This window comes from Desmodus rotundus, chromosome X (genome assembly GCF_022682495.2).
Source record: "Desmodus rotundus isolate HL8 chromosome X, HLdesRot8A.1, whole genome shotgun sequence".
In the NCBI taxonomy this organism is placed as follows: Eukaryota; Metazoa; Chordata; class Mammalia; order Chiroptera; family Phyllostomidae; genus Desmodus; species Desmodus rotundus.
The window spans coordinates 69,126,770-69,147,296 of record NC_071400.1 but is presented as its reverse complement, the minus strand read 5'-3'; the positions used below and the strand labels follow the sequence as shown (position 1 = coordinate 69,147,296).

The window sequence follows — 20,527 nt, the reverse complement described above, 5'->3', positions numbered from 1 at the left end:
CTGTTCCTATTTTTTATCTTCTTTTTCTTACATAAGTCCTTTTAACATTTCATATAATAAGGGCTTGGTGATGATGAACTCCTTTAACTTGACCTTATCTGAGAAGCACTTTATGTGCCCTTCCATTCTAAATGATAGCTTTGCTGGATACAGTAATCTTGGATGTAGGCCCTTGCCTTTCATGACTTGGAATACCTCTTGCCAGTCCCTTCTTGCCTGTAAGGTCTCTTTTGAGAAATCAGCTGACAGTCTTATGGGAACCCCTTTGTAGGTAACTGTCTCCTTTTCTCTTGCTGCTTCTAAGATTCTCTTCTTGTTTAATCTTGGGTAATGTAATTATGATGTGCCTTGGTGTGTTCCTCCTTGGGTCCAGCTTCTTTGGGACTCTCTGAGCTTCCTGGACTTCCTGGAGGTCTATTTCCTTTGCCAGACTGGGGAAGTTCTCCTTCATTATTTGTTCAAATAAGTTTTCAGTTTTTTGTTCTTCCTCTTCTCCTTCTGGCACCCCTATAATTCGGATGTTGGAATGTTTCGAGATGTCCTGGAGGTTCCTAAGCCTCTCCTCATTTTTCCAAGTTCTTGTTTCTTCATTCTTTTCTGGTTGGATGTTTCTTTCTTCCTTCTGGTCCACACCGTTGATTTGAGTCCTAGTTTCCTTCGCATAACTATTGGTTCCCTGTACATTTTTTCTTTTGTTTCTCTTAGCATAGGCTTCATTTTTTCATCTAGTTTTCAAACAAATTCAACCAATTCTGTGAGCGTCTTGATGACCAGTGTTTTGAACTGTGCATCTGATAGGTTGGCTATCTCTTCCTCGCTTAGTTGTATTTTTTCTGGAGCTTTGAAGTGTTCTGTCATTTGGGCCTTTTTTTTTTTTTTTTTTTGTCTTGACGAGTCTGTTACTTTAAGGGGCGGAGCCTTAGGTGTTCTGGGATGGGGCGGGGTAACTCCCGTTGCTGAGCTGTGACGCTGTATGTGGGGGAGGGGCCGAAAGGGAGCAATGGCGCCCGCTCCACTCTCCACCGGATTTCAGTCACTCCCTCCACTACCCACAATCAAATTGGGCCCCTCTGGTGCTGGTTCCCGAGTGGGTGGGCTTGTGCACGCTCTAGCCCCCTGTGGGTCTCTCCAACGACCTCGCTGGGAGTCTCTCCTGCTGCTGCCCCAACCCCCACGGGCGCTTTCAATCAGAGGTTTGAGGCTTTATTTCCCCCGCGCTGGAGCCCTGGGTTACATGGTCTGCTTCACTCCCCTCTGTTTGTCCGGGTTTATCTGTGCGCGAATGTGGGGTCGCGGGGTGCTACCTGCGCTCTGTCTGCCCCGTTCTCTGCCACTCTGAGTCCGGCCCTCTCGGTTTATCTTGCGCGATTGTAGGGCCGCGGGGTCTGCTAGTGGTCAGACTGCCTGCCCCGTTCATCCCACAATCAGCCGGTCTCGGTCCCGCCACAGCCACGCTAGTCCTCTCCTCCCCGGCTGCCCGTCTCCGCCCCTCCTACGGTCTGAATGTTTATTTCTTTTTTATATACTTGGTGTCAGACTTCCTTGCCATTGGATTTTCTGTCAGTTCTGGTTGTGAGAGGAGGCGCAGTGTTTCTACCTACGCTGCCATCTTGGTTCTCTAATTTTGATAAGTATTTTTAAATGCATGCTGCTGTGACAGCTGTCACAATACAATCTAACAAAATTATTTCGAATAAAGACAACTAAGTACTACTAGAGCCATCTTAAAGAAAAAACGTAACGGACCTTTTTGGCCAATGCAGTACTTTGCCATATGGATGAAAAGACGACTTGGGTTCTCTCTGTACCATTTATATGCATATATTCTAGTGGTGGAGGTAAAAAGCATATATGTAATGGACATGGGGATATTCATTTGGGAAACATTTGTCAGAAGCCTCATTGTCTTTGGGCTTGGGAATGTGTAAGATACTACTTTCAGAAGGAAAAGGTGAGAGATGTATTAAAGGATGGATAGGAAAAGTGAGTTGAAGGAATGACGACACTGACTTCTTCAGCAGAGGAAGCAAACATGTTTAAAAATCACAGAAATGTGTTAGAGCATATTTTATGCATAGATGTGCACGTTATTTGCCCTGATTGGAATGATGGCTGTGAGATTTGTAAATTTGAGGCACAGTCATAAAATGAAGACTGTCGTGACTCTTCAGAGTTATTTAAAATAGAAAAGTGTCATGTTTTGAGTATTTGGAAGCTCATTGGCAGTGGTGTGGAAGGTAGACTGAAATGGGGGAAAGTGGAAGGGGAGGCTAGAATTTGGGAGATAGTTATTAAACTGTTGAAACAGGTCAGGCACACATAGCTGAGGTTCTAAATTACCTAGAGAAAGGTAGTAGGAATAGAAATGGGATAGATTTAAAGGCCTTTTAAATTATAAAACAAGCTTTGTGAATAGAATGGTTTATTGGTAGGGAAGAAGTGAGAGAAGAAAAGGAGGACTACTTTTTCAGTTGACTGGTGAGATTGTTATCACTATCTCAACTCTTCAGTACCATTAGAGCATCAGGCTTACCTGGACAGTGGGGTTCAGCTATTTATAGGATATGCAACAGGTATGGGTAACCAGAAGGCATTTGGAAATTCATTCCTGCAACTTTGGAATGCTTTTATTCACACACCCCTTACTTTGGTCCCATAGAGGATGAACAGCATATCTCCACCCCATCTATACATCTGTCACCAGCTGTGTGAAATTAGTATCAGAGAAGAATAAGATTGAGAAATTTGATATATTTTTTAATAGTTTGGCTTGATTGTGTTTTTCAATGATATCTCTGTATAAAAACATGATTGCCTTCAAAGGTGATTACTGAAGTATGGGATGCCTGGTGGTACTATAATCAAGTTGATGTTCTACCCCAAAATTGGCAAACATTATAACAATATCTTGATAATCTCATCATTTACAATCCAGTTAGTTACCCTAAATGACTATCTTTGGTTTTGATATTGTCTTATGTTTTTAGAAGCTTGAATATTACTTGTACTATTACTCGTTTTCATGAATTTTACCCTCCCTGTGTCTGGGAAACAGCTGCCTTCTTACTGTTGCTGCTTACTGCTGCATACTTGTAGGGTACTAGGTCTAAACTTTCCTCAAAAAACTCAAACCTTGGGAAATAGAAAATAGCTGTGGCCTCGGGTGAGGTGGGGGGGCAATGGCTGATCTTAAATGCCACTGGCACTGTACTGCTGTCTTTAAAGCATGTTTTCCTTTAAAATCATATGTTCATGACTCACTCCATTCTTTGTCCAGTCTAGTTTTTACAGGGCTATTGCTTGTCACTTTTGTGAGTAAGAAACTTTTTTTCCCTTGCAACTTGGGTCCAGTGATTGGGGTCCTGCAAATTAACTGAGAATGTAGAGATTAACATGAGAAAAGAGAGTTTATTTACATGTACATGCTGGAGTTGCTTAGTAATGAGTAATTTCCTCCTTAGCCAGAGATAAAGTTTGACATACAAACCTAACAATACAGGGCAGAGTATTAGGGCTTCATTGAGAAGGTATGGAAGGTTCTATTGAACTTAACAAAATGGGGTGGGGATGAGGGTAGCAGGGGAATAGGACTTGATTGAGAAGGAAAGGAAGGTTCTGTTGTACTTTTTGATGATGATGGGTAGTTGAATTCACACTTTCTATTGCTAAGGGTCAGTATTTTTACAATCTGTAAACTCCCATGGAGGGGGAGTCATTGGCAGCTGTATTTTCAGGATGCTCCACTTAAGTTTAGACAATGTTTATTTCTGTGGCTGCTGATTCAGTTTAAAGTAATTTTCATACAATTTTGGTGGACTGCTAATCCTTTCATCACTCTGGTGACCATCGCATACTAAAAGAAAGAGAAAGAAGAGGACAGGAACCATTTCACCAAAGAAAGTTAAAGTTTTCCTAGAAACCCCGTGGTAGAAAAATCTGCTCATCTCACTGGCTAAAACTGTGTCACATTGTCAACTTTTTCTCACTGATAGTAACCAGGAAAAAAGGGAGTTAGTCAATCAACAGTGCTTTCCATGGGATTTCATGGACAGATTTAAGAAAATTTGGCAGGGGATGGGTCAGAATGAGGTTGTTAACTTTTTATTTCATCTGTGTTGTTCTACAGGCCACTGTTTTGTATAATTTAGCTCAGGGGTGTCAGACTCATCTTCACCACCGGGGGCCACATTAGCCTCTCGGCTGCCTTCAAAGGAACGAATGTAATTTCAACTCCTTAACAATTAAGGAATAGTTAAATTTATTTAGACCCTTTGAAGGCAACCTCGAGGCTGATGTGGGCCCTGGTGAAAATGAGTTTGATATCCCTGATTTAGCTCATCACTCCCGTTTTCCAATCGACTTTCACATAGGTATATTCATAAATATAGAAGCAGAACTCTCAATGCCCTTTTCTTCAATTTGGAAATAGTTTGAGGATACTGAGAGAAGTAGAGGAACAACAGGAAAAAATAAGACTTGTAGTGTGTTTAACTGTGAAGGACTGCAGAGTGCTCCCTTCTCATGTCTGGGGTTGTATAGCCTGGAATTCTGGTTTCAGAACATAGGACATTCAGAAGTTACTATATTTTTCAGACTATAAGATGCACCTAGGTTTTAGGAGAGGAAAATAGGAAAAAAAATTTGAAGCAAAAAGTGTGGTAAAATATTTAATAGTATAAATTGTGCGGCCCCCCCAGTGAGCCAGGTAGGCTACATTCGGACTATAAGACGCACCCCACCCCCAATTCGGGGGTGCGTCTTATAGTCCAAAAAATACGGTGATCAACTGTAGGGGATCAGTGAAATCACAGCTATGGACTCTGGTATTGGTGAACTGCTAACTTAATGAGCCACATCCTTGACAATAATTTTGCTTTACACACAATATAGGAGACTGCAATATAAAATGATATTAAATTAATCGTTATAATTTCTTAATTTTGGGTTTTAATGTGTACTGCCCTGCAGTATAGGTCAGAGCTTGGCAAACTTTTTTTAGAAAAGATTTTATTTATTTATTTTTAGAGAGAGGGGAAGGGAAGGAGAAAGAGAAGGAGAGAAACATTGCTTGCTTCTCATATGCACTCCAACTAGGGAACAAAGCTGAGCAGCCTTTTGCTTTGCAGAACAATGCTCAACTGAGCCACACTGGTGAGGGCTGGCAAACTTCTTTTTAAGGCCACATAGTAAATATTTTAGTCTTTGTAATAAGCCAGTTAGTCTCTGTTGCAACTATTCAACTCTGCTGTTGGGGCTGGAAGCAGTTATAGACAATAAGTAAATGAGTGAGTGTAGCTGTGTTCCAATAAAACTTATTTACAAAAACAGGTGGCTGGCTGGATTTGGCTTATGTGTGTACCATAGTTTGCTGACTCCTAGTGTAGATACTATAACCTCTAAGGATTTGGACTGAAGCAGAACTATGTTTTATAAACAGTACATTTCCCAGAAAGTTACTCTCTTAACTCCTCACAGTAAGTTGAAGGAAGAAGACTACATCACATTTAAATTCATTTCCATATTATTACCTTTGATCTGGTCAGCTTTTTGCATAGACCCATGTTTCTTAGTGGGGATGCTGTTAGCATTTTTGGTGAAGCTGTACATTGGGAGGGAATACTTCTCTTTCAGGGCATATGGCATTCACACCCTCAGGTCAACTATTTTCAGAGATGTGTGATTTAGAATCCCTGGCTTAAATAGCTTGTTTTTCCTTCTTAGCCATCCTTGAGGTACAGTACCCAAGTAATAACTCTTTTCCTAGTCCTTATTATACTTCATTAACTCTTAAATGGTTGTAGCTGGGTATATATTATTATGCACTTAATTTCATAATCTTTTGTCATTAGATTGTAAATTCACTGACGAGATTTTTGTCTGTTTTGTTTACTGCTGTCTTCCCAGTGCTCATAACTCTGCTGTGACTCATAATAGGTGCTCAATAACCATTTCAATTAGATTGCTAACTGTTAATGGGAAAATGAAACTTAACTCTGTCAAAATTTATAAGCTTCAGGTTAGTAGGGACCATGCATCTTACTAATTCTGTGTCACCTAGGGAAATGAGTTTTAATAACTGAGCTTAAATATTGAGTGGTTCACTTCACTGAACTTTTAGGCAGCTGCTATGTGGAAGGCACTGTGCTAGGTGATAACAGGGGATACACAGATGCTTAGCACTCCTGCCTTTGTGGCATTTTTGTCTGATGTTATTTTGTCAAACAACAAAAACATAACAAGAGTAAGCTCTGGGGGCAGACCTAGATGCAATTCCTCTGTTACTTACTTACACCTGTTTCATTGAGCATGTTGCTTTATCTTTCTGATCCTTGTTTCTTCGTTCTCTGAGGCCTTCTACCACCTCAAGGGGTTGATAGAACCTTTTAAAAGAAAAGTCAGTATTTTGCATAAAATCAAAATCTTGCTATTATGCAATGTCATATGATAGATATTGTGTGAAGGCCAAACTTAGAGGTTGGAGACATTATCTCTGGTTTGAGGTAGTTGAAGCAGCAGAGCTTCATGGGGAAGATGGCATTTAAACTGACTGGATCTTGTTGATAGAATTTATACAGTGGCAGGGGTGCAGATAAGATATCCTAGAGGGGGAAGGATGAACTACAGCAAAGTAGTTGGGAGAGTGCAGGGTGTGTCCTGAAAGCAGAAATACCCCTCAGTAAACTTATTTCCACTATACCCCACACCACCTTCTCTGGGCAATTACCTAAATTGGTGAAAGATGTTATCTGTTGTTATTCATATGCTCCTTTTCCCTACATCTCCATCTAAGAAGCCAATTGTCTTTCAAATTAGACTTTCTGGGTGGAAGGCTTCATTACTGGAGTTAACTACTCCTGTATTCTGAATATCCCTGTTCTCCACCCCCACCCCCCTACACACAGTAGCTTGCATGCTTCTGGAGAGCAAGGGAAATATATTTTAATCAGTTTGGCCTGTTCAGCCTTTGAGTATTGCCCCTGACACCTACTAAATAAATGCTCGTTATTTCAGGGGATGGGGGAATAAATGAATGATCCTGAATAAAATCATTTCCAACTGAATTTAAATTTTTTTTAAAACATTAACTTTTGAAATAGATGTTGTCTGAGACCTTTGTAAATCCCAGAATTTGTGAATACTCTTGTAGCATATAATTTTGCCATTTGGAAAGTTGGGGGTAATGAGGATTTAATGAAATTAAAATTTCATATTTAGTGCATTTTAAAACTGTAGTTAAGGAACATTTTTCAGTGTTTCCAGAAAGGTACTTAGAATTCAATGGAAATGCACAATATAATTCCAGAACGAATTTTAATTAAAAAAAATTGTTGCATACCAAAAATTCACCCAGCTGTTTGCACTTTGGGGTTTGGATGTCATTGATTGTTTTTCTGCAAGCAGTGACTCCCCATAGTTTTGAGATAAGTACTCTTGACCCGTCATACCTAGGACAAGGTGACTCTGAGGAGTGTTCCACAGTGTACTAGAGATTCCCAGCAGGATCAAATCCTAGTTGCTCACAGCTGTATAACCTGCCATACTGCACCCTTTTTTTCGTTTCCTTCCATTCCCTACCTCAGTTCTCCACTCTTTTACTGGTGTTTCCCTAAGGTAACTTCCCAAATAAAGTACTTGTACTAAACCTTTTGTCCCAGGGTGTGCTTCTGGAGAAATGCAATGCAAGCCAGTATGGCAAAAAAATTTTAGTAAGAGTTTAAAATTTTCGAGTTTTAGAATATAAGCTTCGAGAAATTTGTTCACAAAGATTGTGAAGGCTTTGAAACTCAAAAATCTGGCTGTCCTGCGTGTGGCCTGTCACTACCAGACCCAATAAGCAGAGATGGATTGAATCTTTATGGGTACTTTATTCAAGTACCTGTGGCCTCTGATCTGAGGACATTGGGTTGTTCTCTACGCTAACAGACCATCTTAAATTCCATTTTAAACCGACCCTTTTTACAGGTAAGGGTTTGGAATTCAGGGAAAAAGTTAATCTGATAAAAGCTGCAGAATCCTTTCATCCGTGTCCTGGGCAGTGGGCACCTCACTCTGGAGTATAATGGCTCAGATTCCATCTTGATTGTTTGTAGTCTTCCTGAGGCACAAAGGTGGAACTGCTTATAGTCTCCTGGAGTCAGGGGGTGGGTCTTACCTTCCTTCAGTTTCTGGAACAATAGCTTTTACTTGCATTGATTACTAAGCTTATTAGCTATTACCTAAACTAAAATTTTCCAACTTTTGAGTCCCCCATTAGTTCTACTTTTTTTTTTTTAATAGGGAAGATTTACTAAAACAGATAGGCTTTTTTTATTGATAAAATACAAGGTACTCAAACATTTGCCTGTTTTGAAAAAAGGGAATGGGTAGCTAGTTCTTGTTTGGAGGCCAGAGGTCAAAATGAGTCTGGATAAGTGTCTCTCTGTTATGTTCTGAAAAAAAGGCACCACTGATGTTTAAAACCCAAAATGTAAATAGCTAGGTATTGTTTTAGCATGTAATTTTTTATATTAAAATTTCTAAAATTTATATTGTACATATAAATTGTACATATTAAAATTTATATTGTACATACACTTTGTTTTTCTTTAAGTTCATTCTTTGTTGTTTTTTTAATTTTTAAAAAGGTTTTATTTATTTTTATAGAGGGGGAAGGGAAGGAAAAAGAGAGGAAGAGAAACTCAATGTGTGGTTGCCTCTTGCATGCCTCTGTACTGGGGACCTGACCTGCAAGCCAGGCATGCGCCCTGACTGGGAATCAAACTGGCAACCCTTTTGTTCACAGGCCAGCACTCAATCCACAGAGCTGCACCAGCAGGGCTATTGTATATATACTTTGAAATTTAACTATTATCTTCCTGGCATTGCCGAACATAAAATTAAATTCAATTCAGGAAGCAAAAAGAACCAGAATAAAAATACAGATGGAAGTGAGAATAATAGGATATTACTCTTATTCCTGAATAATAGGTTTTTATTGTAAATTTGCTGACAAATTTTCTGTTTCAGGGCAGGTTTGATTAAAAAGAAACTAGAGAGTATCTCCAAGTTGATTGGATTCTGTGCCATCTGCTAACTCACCACTGTTATTTTGGTGGGGTTTTTTTAAATTTACGATTTTATTTATTTTTAGAGAAAGGGGCAGGAGGGAGAAAGGGAGAGAAACATCAATTTGAGAGAGAAGCATTGATTGGTTGCCTCTAGTACACACCAGACCTGGGACCGAACCTGCAACCTAAGCATGTGCTCTGACCGGGAATCAACTGTCCTTTTGCTTTGTGGGACAATGCCCAACCAACTCAGCCATACCAGTCAGGGCATGTTATTTTGGTGTTTTAAAAATATTTCTCAAATATATTGTAATGCAAGACAGAGGTTTACAATAATAAAAATATGTTGGAGATTATACTAATAATGTCATATGCATTAAACATATGTGCTTTTCCTAAAAGTGTCTTTCCCCTTTCTTTACAGAATGCTGCCTTTTTATATGGTCTTGGTTTGGTCTACTTCCATTACAATGCATTTCAGTGGTAAGTTAACATAAAACTAATAACTTCAGTTGTTTCCAGTAAATGAAGTATGTGTGTGTGCATGCGTGTGTTCTTGTTTGATATACAGGGTGGGGCAAAAGTAGGTTTCCAGTTGTTCATATGGAAAATAATACAATAATAAATAATAGTGCAAGAATAAATTCTGTGTTTCACGTACTCACAAGTATAAACCTACTTTTGCCCTACTCTGTATTTGCGTATATGTAATAAATACAAAGTATTTTAATGTCTCTGTGCCTATATTTTTCAATAATCTCTTGAAATGATTAGATTATTTTTTCAGAGATAACGATTCACATGTAACAGTTGTGTGTTCCTAAAAGAACCTGGCATAAGATTCTGATTAAAAAAGGCTTAAACTATAGAAAGCTTTTAGAATTTCTCAGTTTCTCATTATGTACCAGTGGTCCCTGGGTCATTTGAATTGGGGAATGACTATACTCTCAGATCTCAAGGTGTGTGAATAAATGATCTATGATGACCAGTATTTTTACCTTTTCAGATTTCTAGACAACATCGACTGCTCCCTCCCCTTTCTATCCCCAGTACACACTTGCACACACAGACATGTGGTAATATTTATCAATTTCCCAGTAACCAGGCAGTAGATTACAGACATTCAATTCTCTCTTTTATAATAGAGAGATAATGGTACCACCTTCAAGGTCAGAAACTATATGTAGTAGAAATATATAAGATTTCATAAACTGTAAAGTGTACAGCCCTGTTATTATGGCCTTTGTCCCATTGTTTTTCTGTTTACCAGAATGTTTCCATTCTCCAATGTAAAGAAAATAGAATTTGAGTTGGAAGATTGGTATTCTGCTCTCAGCACTGCCACTTAGTTTGATCTTGAGTTAAATAAACACCCTAAGTCTGTTTCCTCATTGTGTGTATGTGTGTGATTTTTAAAAAAACTACATGGTAATCACTTTTTCTTTTCTACTTTATGGAGTTTTAATTAATTACATTTTGTAAACTATAAAGCCCAATGTAGGCAGTTTTCATTTGAAACTTACCCATTTGTTAGTCCCTCTATTCTTCATAATTTTAAGATCAGTGAGTACTATGAGAATCCAAAGGAAGTTTTCGACTAAAAGTTACAACCCTCTCATATACCTTTTGGACACCCTGCATAATACAGAGCTTTTAAATATGTATTGGCAGTGATTCAGTATGACTTCCCTGAAGATGAAACTTTACACATGGATGACTTTTCCTATATGCTTTTTCTTCCCTCTTTGCTCTTGGTCTTAGAGATAACTTAGTTTTTCCCCATAATTTTGTAGGTGAAGAAAGCAAGGGTGTGTGTGTGTGTGTGTGTGTGTGAGAGAGAGAGAGAGAGAGAGAGAGAGCGCGAGCGCAAGAGAGAGACTGATTCAGTATTTTGTAGCTGTTTAATTAGTGGTAGAAGCAAGCTTATGCTCAGATTCCCCAATCTAATATTTTTCGATTATACCCTATCCCCAAGTTTGAAGGTTGACAGGTGGTTATTTTTTTAATCAGTATTTGTAGTTCTCCTGGGCACATTTGTGTGTGTATATGGGTGTATATATGTGTGTATATACATACAACACATACATCTTTTTATTGGGAGCCAGAAATAATTTTTTTTTAAAGAAAGAAAGTGGGTTTTTTTTTTTTAAGGTTTTATTTATTTTTAGAGAAGAGAAGGGAGGGAGAAAGAGAGGTAGAGAAATACCAATGTGTGGCTGCCTCTCACATGCCCCCTACTGGGAACCTGGCAGGCAACCCAGGCATGTGCGCTAGACTGGGAATCAAACCAGTGACCCTTTGGTTTGAAGGCCATTACTCAGTCCACTGAGCCATACCAGCAAGAGCGCCAGAAATAATTTAGGTGAAACCCAAGACAAGGAACTCTACAGATTAGGAATGGATGTGTATGCCCCACACCAGCTACTTTTCACCTACCTGTGTGATAACTTGTGTGCTCTGTGTAGATTGAAGATAAGAACATAAAATCAGTAGTGAGGTAAAGCTATCATCAGTTCATAATTGGATTGCTTTAATAAGTACATGACTGCATCAACTTTTTAGGGGGCTTGCAGCTATAGAAAATTATATTTTGATTCCTTGCCTACATATGATTTCTATATCCTTCAGTTGGCCAAAGAAATGAAACTGAATGATACGAGAATAATGCAGTGTCAGAATTAATAAGTTCCCTCTAGTCTGTCAATCCTGTCCTGGTCACCATCATTTCTCATGTCTTGAGTTTCAGCTCTAGCTGCTTCCTAAAGTCTCTTATGCCCTGCCTGAATCCATTTGGGCTTTGTGTTTTCTGTCTTGCTGGTCAAATGTTCTTTCACAAAATCTGTGCTCCAACTTTTGCTTTAACTTATCTCAGTATTTCTCAAAAAGCTACAAAATCAGAAAGCATGGAGTGGGTACTAGGTGAGAGTTTAGAGTACAGCCTTGAGTGATAGGAACTTCCTTTGGTTAAAAGTATATTTGTGTTTTATTTATAGGTAGCAGCTATTAATTGCTGGGATCATCCATTTTTCTTTTTTCAATTTTATACCAAATTCTTTGGGATTTGTTGAAAAAATGTTTCTATAAAAGAGTGTGATATGCCTTTTTTTTTTATGTTGTCAGCTCTAAGAAACTGCCTTGGATGTGTCAGAATGTTGTATTTCTGGTACATTTATAATTTAAGTAAAATTTGATATTCAATAATGGTGTCTGATGGCATTTGACTAGATTAAGTATTTGATAGTAGTATGTGCAACCAACGTATGTTGGGGTTGGTGACTGTGACTTAATATATTGTTGAGAGCAATTTTATTAAATATAGTTTTATCTGGTAACCTATTTGTCTTATTTCTTACCATATTATGCTGCCCAGTTTTTCTTTTGGAGTCGATTTTATTGGTTAGGTTGTAGGTCAATTTCTAGTTTCAGTTGCAGCTTCTTAGAGGAGCCCATCTAAGAAAGCAATTGAGCAACTAGTATATCCTCATTTGATTTAGCATGATTATTCAGTTTTCTGAGACAAAACTTTTTAAAAGACTTGCAGAAGGAGAAAGGAAGACATAAAAGCACAGAGTAAAATACATGTAGCAGAGAGCTAGAACCAGTCTCTATAAGCTGTTCCTTTACAAACGCGTGAATGCACACCCAGTTCACTCCCATGCATTTACTTGTTTTTGTTTATGAAGGGGTCAGTTGCTAGGTGTACCTTAAACTGAGCTGCTCCTTGCCTTTATATGAAGTGAGAAACCTATGTGAGAGGAATTGAAATACACGCAACAATTCCAATTTGTAGCCACAGTGTTAAATATATTCCCCTGAAAATTCTTTTTTTTTTTTAATTTTTATTGTTATTCAATTACAGTTGTATACCTTTTCTCCCCATCCCTCCACCCCACCCCAGGTGAACCCACCTCCCTCCCCCACCCTCCCCCTTTGTTTTGTCCATGTGTCCTTTATAGTAGTTCCTGTAATCCCCTCTTCCCACTGTCCCCGCCCTGGCTATTCTTAAATTGTTATTAACTTCAATGTCTCTGGTTATATTTTGTTTGGTTTTTTCTTCTATTGATTATGTTCCAGTTAAAGGTGAGATCATATGGTATTTGTCCCTCACCGCCTGGCTTATTTCACTTAGCATAATGCTCTCCAGTTCCATCCATGCTGTTGCAAAGGGTATAAGCTCCTTCTTTCTCTCTGCTGCGTAGAATTCCATTGTGTAAATATACCATAGTTTTTGGATCCACTCGTTTGCTGAAAATTCTTATTAGTCCTATCTCTAGCTTGTAACTTTTTGCATTCCCATTGATCAGTATCAACAGTTTTATAGTGGCATATCTAAGAGATACATAATTTTGTGTTAGAGTCATAGGCATTTGGAAATTAAAGCTCCCAAATCTAACTGATAGGCCTGGTAAGATCAGTAGTGATTATTGTGTTGACATTGAAAACGATTAGGAGAATGAGGTGGAAAGTGAGTTTTAAAAAAAGACAGAAATGTTAACATGTTACAAGTGAAGTTTCTTTAGGATTCATTTCCCTAGCACTGTACCAATCAAAGTGTTCTTAGGGGTATAGGAATTTGTGCTCTCCTGTGTAGTCGCTTGTTTGGGTGTAAACATGAACCTAATGGAGTCTCATGATACCATTGGTCCTGAGGCTCTAGTCTAGCATGGAATCTGGAAAAAACTTCATATTTAATATATATTTTTGAGCTATCATAATACAGATTAATGCTCTTAGATCAGAAGTTTAATTTCAGTATAGTTCCATTAAAATAAACAGTTTAGAGGAGAACCAAGATGGCGGCGTAGGTAGACACACTGCGCCTCCTCACACAACCAGAACTGACAGAAAATCGAACGGCAAGGGGGTCCGACACCAAGGAAATACAAAATAAACATTCATCCAGACCGGTAGGAGGGGCGGAGACGGGCAGCAGCCGGGGCGGAGAGGACTCCCGTGGCTGTGGCGGGACTGAGACTGGCGGAGTGTGGGAGGAACTGGGCAGGCAGTCCGAGCACTAGCAGACCCTGCAACCCTACATTTGCGCAGATAAACCGAGAGGGCTGGACTCACTCAGAGTGGCAGAGAGCAGGGCAGGCAGAGCAGTGGGTAGCACCCCGGGGCCCCACATTTGCACACAGATAAACCGGCGAACAGCCGGGAGTGAAGCAGACTGCGCAACCCAGGGCTCCAGCTCCTGGAAATAAAGCCTCAAACCTCTGATTGAAAGCGCCCGTGGGGGTTGGGGCAGCAGCAGGAGAGACTCCCAGCCTCACGGGAGAGGTCGTTGGAGAGACCCACAGGGGCCTAGAGTGTGCACAAGCCCACCCACTGGGGAACCAGCACCAGAGGGGCCCAGTTTGATTGTGGGTATCAGAGTGAAAGACTGAAATCCGGAGGAGAGTGGAGCGGGCGCCATTGCTCCCTCTCGGCCCCTCCCCCCACGTACAGGGTCACAGCACAGCGACCAGCGTTACCCCGCCCTAGTGAACACCTAAGGCTCTGCCTCTTAAAGTAACAGACGCGCCAAGACAAACAAACAAACAAAAAAATGGCCCAAATGACAGAACACTTCAAAGCTCCAGAAAAAATACAACTAAGCGACGAAGAGATAGCCAACCTATCGGATGCACAGTTCAAAGCACTGGTTATCAAGATGCTCACAGAATTGGTTGAATCTGTTTGAAAAGTAGATGAAAAAATGAAGCCTATGCTAAGAGAAACAAAGGAAAATGTACAGGGAACCAATAGTGATGCGAAGGAAACTGGGACTCAAATCAACGGTGTGGACCAGAAGGAAGAAAGAAACATCCAACCAGAAAAGAATGAAGAAACAAGAACTTGGAAAAATGAGGAGAGGCTTAGGAACCTCCAGGACATCTCGAAACGTTCCAACATCTGAATTATAGGGGTGCCAGAAGGAGAAGAGGAAGAACAAAAAATTGAAAACTTATTTGAACAAATAATGAAGGAGAACTTCCCTAATCTGGCAAAGGAAATAGACTTCCAGGAAGTCCAGGAAGCTCAGAGAAGAAGCCCAAAGAAGCTGGACCCAAGGAGGAACACACCAAGGCACATCATAATTCCATTACCCAAGATTAAATGCAAGGACCTACATCCAAGATTACTGTATCCAGCAAAGCTATCATTTAGAATGGAAGGGAAGATAAAGTGCTTCTCAGATAAGGTCAAGTTAAAGAAGTTCATCATCACCAAGCCATTATTATATGAAATGTTAAAGGGAGTTACCTAAGAAAAAGAAGATCAAAAATAGGAACAGTAAAAATGACAGCAAACTCACAGTTATTAACGACCACACCTAAAACAAAAACAAGAGCAAACTAGGCAAACAACTAGAACAGGACCAGAACCATAGAGATGGAGATCACATGGAGGGTTGTCAATAGGGGAGTGGGAGGGGGAGAGGGGGGTAAAGGTACAGAGAATAAGTAGCATAGATGATAGGTGGAAAATAGACAGGGGGAGGGTAAAAATAGTGTAGGAAATGTGGAAGCCAAAGAACCTATAAGTATGACCCATGGACATGAACTATAGGGGGGAATGTGGGAGGGAGGGGGTGGGCAGGATGGAGTGGAGTGGGGGGGGAAATGGGACAACTGTTATAGCATAATCAATAAATATATTAAAAAAATAAAAAAATAAACAGTTTATGTTAACATGTGTTGACTTTATTATGTACACTTTTGTTTTGAAAAAACGAGCAGATAACTAAGGCAGTTTTGGCAAGGTTATGCTTACCAGTGAAATAGATTGCCAGAGAGAATGTAAGGCCTTAGAGTAAAAGTCAGGGAAATTATGGATAAAAACATAAATTTCCCAACAAGAGAGGGGAAAAAAGTATCTTACTGCCCACAGTGATGAAATGAAGACTGGCTAAAGAAGGCAGAAGAGCCAGGAGGTAGTAATGCATTAGTATATGCTAATATGAATTTGTATATTTCTAATTTAGCCCCACATTTAAGGTCCTCTCTGGTCTAGATTCAAATGATACTTCTAGCTTTATTGTTCTCCTAAATATATCCTTTATGTCAGTCACACTGTATTAACATTTCCCTGAAAACATTTTGAGCATTCTATAGCTATGTAACCTTGTTCGTGCCATCTACTGTTTGGCCTGCCTCCTCCTTCCATCTCCACCTTTAAAAAATTTTGCCTGTCTCTTTCATTACTTCATCAAATCTGTTTGTGATACTTAAAAGGAATCTCCAAATTTCCTAATATATCTGTGTGGAAATACATATCTGTTGTGTGTATATGTTATTCCTGATTCAAGGCTGGAATATTCTCCCTTTTATTAGTGTGAAATTTAATGGAATTCATTTATTCCTTCAGATATCCTTGAGGGAAATCTCTGGACTCACCTTTAGTAGCCTGAGAGAACTTAAGAGTTTTATTTTGGCCCTGGCTGGTATAGTTGATTAGATTGAGTGTGGGCCTGTGAACCAAAGGGTCACTGGTTTGATTCCCAGTCAGGGCACATGCCTGGGTTGTGGGCCAGGTCCCCAGTTGGGGGCATGCAAGAGGCAACCACACATTGAGTTTCTCTCCCTCTCTTTCTCCTTCCCTTCCCCTCTCTGTAAAAGTAAATAAACAAAATCTTTAAAAAAAAATTTTTTTTTAAAGGAGTTTTACTTTGTCTCTTTCCAAATGTACCAAAACTGTGCTAGGGATGTTTAGTTAAAGGAGACTTTTAAAAATGACTTCTTGAAATCTTGCTAAAAATGACCATTGTTTTAAAATATATTTAGCACGTGTATATTTTTCACAGGTATTGCTATTGAGGTTTTAGCTTTCTATCATTTCTGTTTTTAAATTGTTAGCAATGGCAGACATTAAATGCAAAAAATTTTAAGCTGAAAATCTATAGAAATAATCTTGATAGAAAAAAAAAACTACATCTTTTTAGATTTTAAGAAAAAAATGCCAGTGATACTCATGCATAGCAATATGTACTTTTTCTGTAGAAAATGTTTTAATATTTCCAAACTGTAAACCTTTCCATACTTTGTATCACAAAATTAATTTTATAGTTTTGCATAACCATTTCTTATGTTCTAAAATTCTGTCAGAATGCTCAGATCAGCAGAATTTGTATGCTTTGGTGTTTTAGTTTAGTCTGTGCTGTAGAGATCATGTTCTGGGTGCAATTTGGTAAGATATGAAATGTGGTAAAATGATGACCAAATTTAAAATGTAGTTTTCTCCACGTACCCGACCCCCAGTGCGTGCATGCGCGCACACACACACACACACACACACACAGTTTTCACCCTTCTTTGTGGGTGGGGAAAAAATGAAGCACACAGGAGTTAAAAATGGGTAAAAAGTTTAGAAAAGAAAATAAAAATGAACCTACATGTGTTTTGCTAGATGAGGAGAACTGTTCAGTAAAGAGACTTTGGAGTGTTCCCCACTCCACACGCATACACACTCACACACACAAAGTCCAATCAGCCAACTATAAAAGTGATGGCATCTGCAAACATCTATTAAACTTAAGCATTTTAATGTTATTCAGAAAATTAAAAATAGAAATGTAGAACCCAAGGAATTAGAATACTTGGAAAAACTAGAGACAGCACACCAGTAGGTAGAGAATAAAATGATTTAATTATTGAGTGGACCTAACTACTAGTTAACACTAAGCAAAATAGTGTTGAGTTTGGGTGGTGAGTCTTGAAGGTAATAGTGGATTTAGGGTGAAGCAGAAGAATGAAACTATTCCAGGTCAGGAGACCATCCTGAGGGGAAAGAGTGAAGCCAAAGGGGGCCAGTGTTTACACAAAGAAATTCCTGAGATAAGCCAGTTCATAGCTGAGGAGGAGCAATATTAGAGCATAACTTGGAATGGAATGGAATTGAATAGGTACTGTTCCCTTGTACTTAAATGTTTAATGCTCTCTGCTTAAATGCTACATAGAGATTTGATGTAGCATATCTTTTATATTAAATTAGATTCTATATATTCAGTTATATGAAAAACCCAGGTGCTCTTTGCCAGTCTTTTTTAAACCGTTCATTCACATCATTTTTAAATAACTGAATTTCCTTTATAAACTATGGTGTAGAGCATAAAATTTATTGTGCTACTGAGCAAAAATTCATGCAAGTGACAGAAAGTTAAGATATCTTATGTCTATATTTTTTCAGGGCAATTAAAGCATTTCAGGAGGTGCTTTATGTTGATCCAAGCTTTTGTCGCGCCAAGGAAATTCATTTACGACTTGGGCTTATGTTCAAAGTGAACACAGACTATGAGTCTAGTTTAAAGGTAAGTTGTTGGGTTTGTTCCAAGACACAATGTTTCATTTTTGTGGGGGTTTTTTTGAGGGGGGGATTGGGTGGGAGTTGTTAAATATTAGAGCATGAGAAATGTTGGAATTTATATTGGCACTTCAAAAGGAAATTTGAAAGTTTACGTGGAAGAATGTTTATCAGCTATGAACTGGAAGATACATTAGGTTGACTTTCAGGATACAAAGTAGTGATTATGCTAAGACATAGGTAACTAATTACAATGTTAAACTTTTTCTTGTTAAAGTTTTAATTGAGGTCTGCCATAGGAAGGGGTGAAGGTTTGAACTCGGTTTGGACATTTGAAACACTTCACTATAGTGATTGGCCACTACAGAGGTCACAATCATTAACCATTTATTTGTATTGGTCTCACTACAAACCTTTCCACATTTATCAGTAGGGCACATTTGTGATACCTAGATTAGCTTTAAAAGTGTTCTGAAAGTCATTTGTGCTGCTGGTGGATGAGTATTAACATAGTTGGGAAAAGATAATACATTGTTGGTTAAGTATTTCACTTTATATGGAAATTTGATATTTCTCAATTTTTTTGTTGTTGTTGAGCTTCTTGTGTTGTCTGCCATCACTGTAGGTCTCACTGGGATTTTCATGAATATAGTGCTTCTCTGCATGACAAGAGCATTGCTTTTAGAAAGGATTCAAAGTTCTAGGGAAAAGCCTAAGTTTTGGTTAATTTATGACTGTAATGGTTGTCGTGTTCTACAGAGCTCCGATACAGACTGTCTTGATTCTGAGGATAGGGAGATAAAGAATGATAATGATTTTACAGTAGGTTATAATTTGAATTCACTAATAAGGAACAACTGAAGGTTTTTTTTTTTAATTTAAACTGTATTTAAGAGTGCCTAATTGCTCTAAAATTTTTAAATAGACAATTATGCAGATACAGTTTCTATCTTTTATGAGTTTATAAAGAACAATGCTGATTGTAAGAAAAAGAAATAGAGAGGCAACCAAAAACACTAAAACAAGTAGGTTGTGAACTATTTAGATCACACAGTTGTCAAAGGTAAGTGCAATTTGAGGAATAGGCCCAAGGGTAAGTGTAAGTAGTGTGAAGAATAAGGGATGCTTGGAAGTTACCAGTGTTCCTCAAGATAAGAGCATCATTTCTGAGACTGTACTATGAGATGTGACTGGATTAGAAATGGGAAATAAAATAAGTTCAAATATACCACCTTGCGTAATTTATTTTCCTCTTAGACATTCACAGTGTATATTAGCTAACAGAGATTCTTAAAATGTTTTGTAGTTCAAAACAAACTTACTTGAGCATTTTACAGTACTGCACAACATACCTATTATGCGTTAAATAAGTGTTTGGTAAATGTTGCTTAGGAAATATATTTGAGTCAAAAAAAAGTAATCAGATATGTCCCAATTTGTGGAATGTAAATATCTCTGAATATCAGTACAGTGGTATTTTAAATAATTCTATGGATGTAAACATCGGTTTCCATGAAGGTGGCATTATTTAAAATCCCCTTTAATCAGGGAAAACAGTTTTGGTCAATGTTACTACTTACTCATATTCAACAGAAACCTTCCTATATACAACTATTATTTGTTCAGACATAAAGACTAACCACACTTTGAAGTCATAGTGATTTTAGCAAAATTGCCTTAAATGCATCTTGTTTTGGGCTTCTTTTATTTATTTAAATACTTGATATTATGTTTATTTCTTTTTTATGAATATAGAAAAGAATTTTAGGAGTCTTGGATACTTCTCTTCCCCATAATGAGGTTTAATTTGATTTTTATGTTATCTTGTCATTGGCTTTTTAAGGCCTTCCTCTGCAGTATTCCTTGTCTATTTTAAGAAGAATTTTAGGTATCAACATTTTATTTGAGGAGAAGGTGGTATTTCCATATATTATTATAAGTGCTTGGCATTTAGTGTAAATGAAGGTAGGAATCAGAAGGAATGATATGCCCCTCTCCCCTTAGGAGGCTTCATGTGAATACATGTGGATCCTTTGATGACTTTCCCACTATGTAAAACTCTTTCTAGCACAAAGCATTGGCATTAATTAGAAGCTTTGGACTGCAACCTCAGAAACTGCAACTTAAGCTAATTAAAAAATCAACAAAAAACAAAAAAAGTAGCTCCTATGTGAAGTCCAACCTTCAGGATTGGTTGA

The 20,527-nt window shown here is 38.4% G+C and overlaps 1 protein-coding gene across 8 annotated transcripts in view; it reads left to right on the top strand.

The window, feature by feature from the left end:
• KDM6A (lysine demethylase 6A) overlaps positions 1–20,527 on the top strand; it is a 180,823-nt gene that overhangs the window by 75,232 nt on the left and 85,064 nt on the right. For all 8 annotated transcript variants that reach the window (XM_053917341.2, XM_053917340.2, XM_053917338.2 and 5 more), the window contains exons 6-7: positions 9,472–9,530; positions 18,216–18,336. In XM_053917341.2, coding sequence (XP_053773316.1) covers positions 9,472–9,530; positions 18,216–18,336 — 180 coding nt within the window. The remainder of the gene's footprint in view (positions 1–9,471; positions 9,531–18,215; positions 18,337–20,527) is intronic.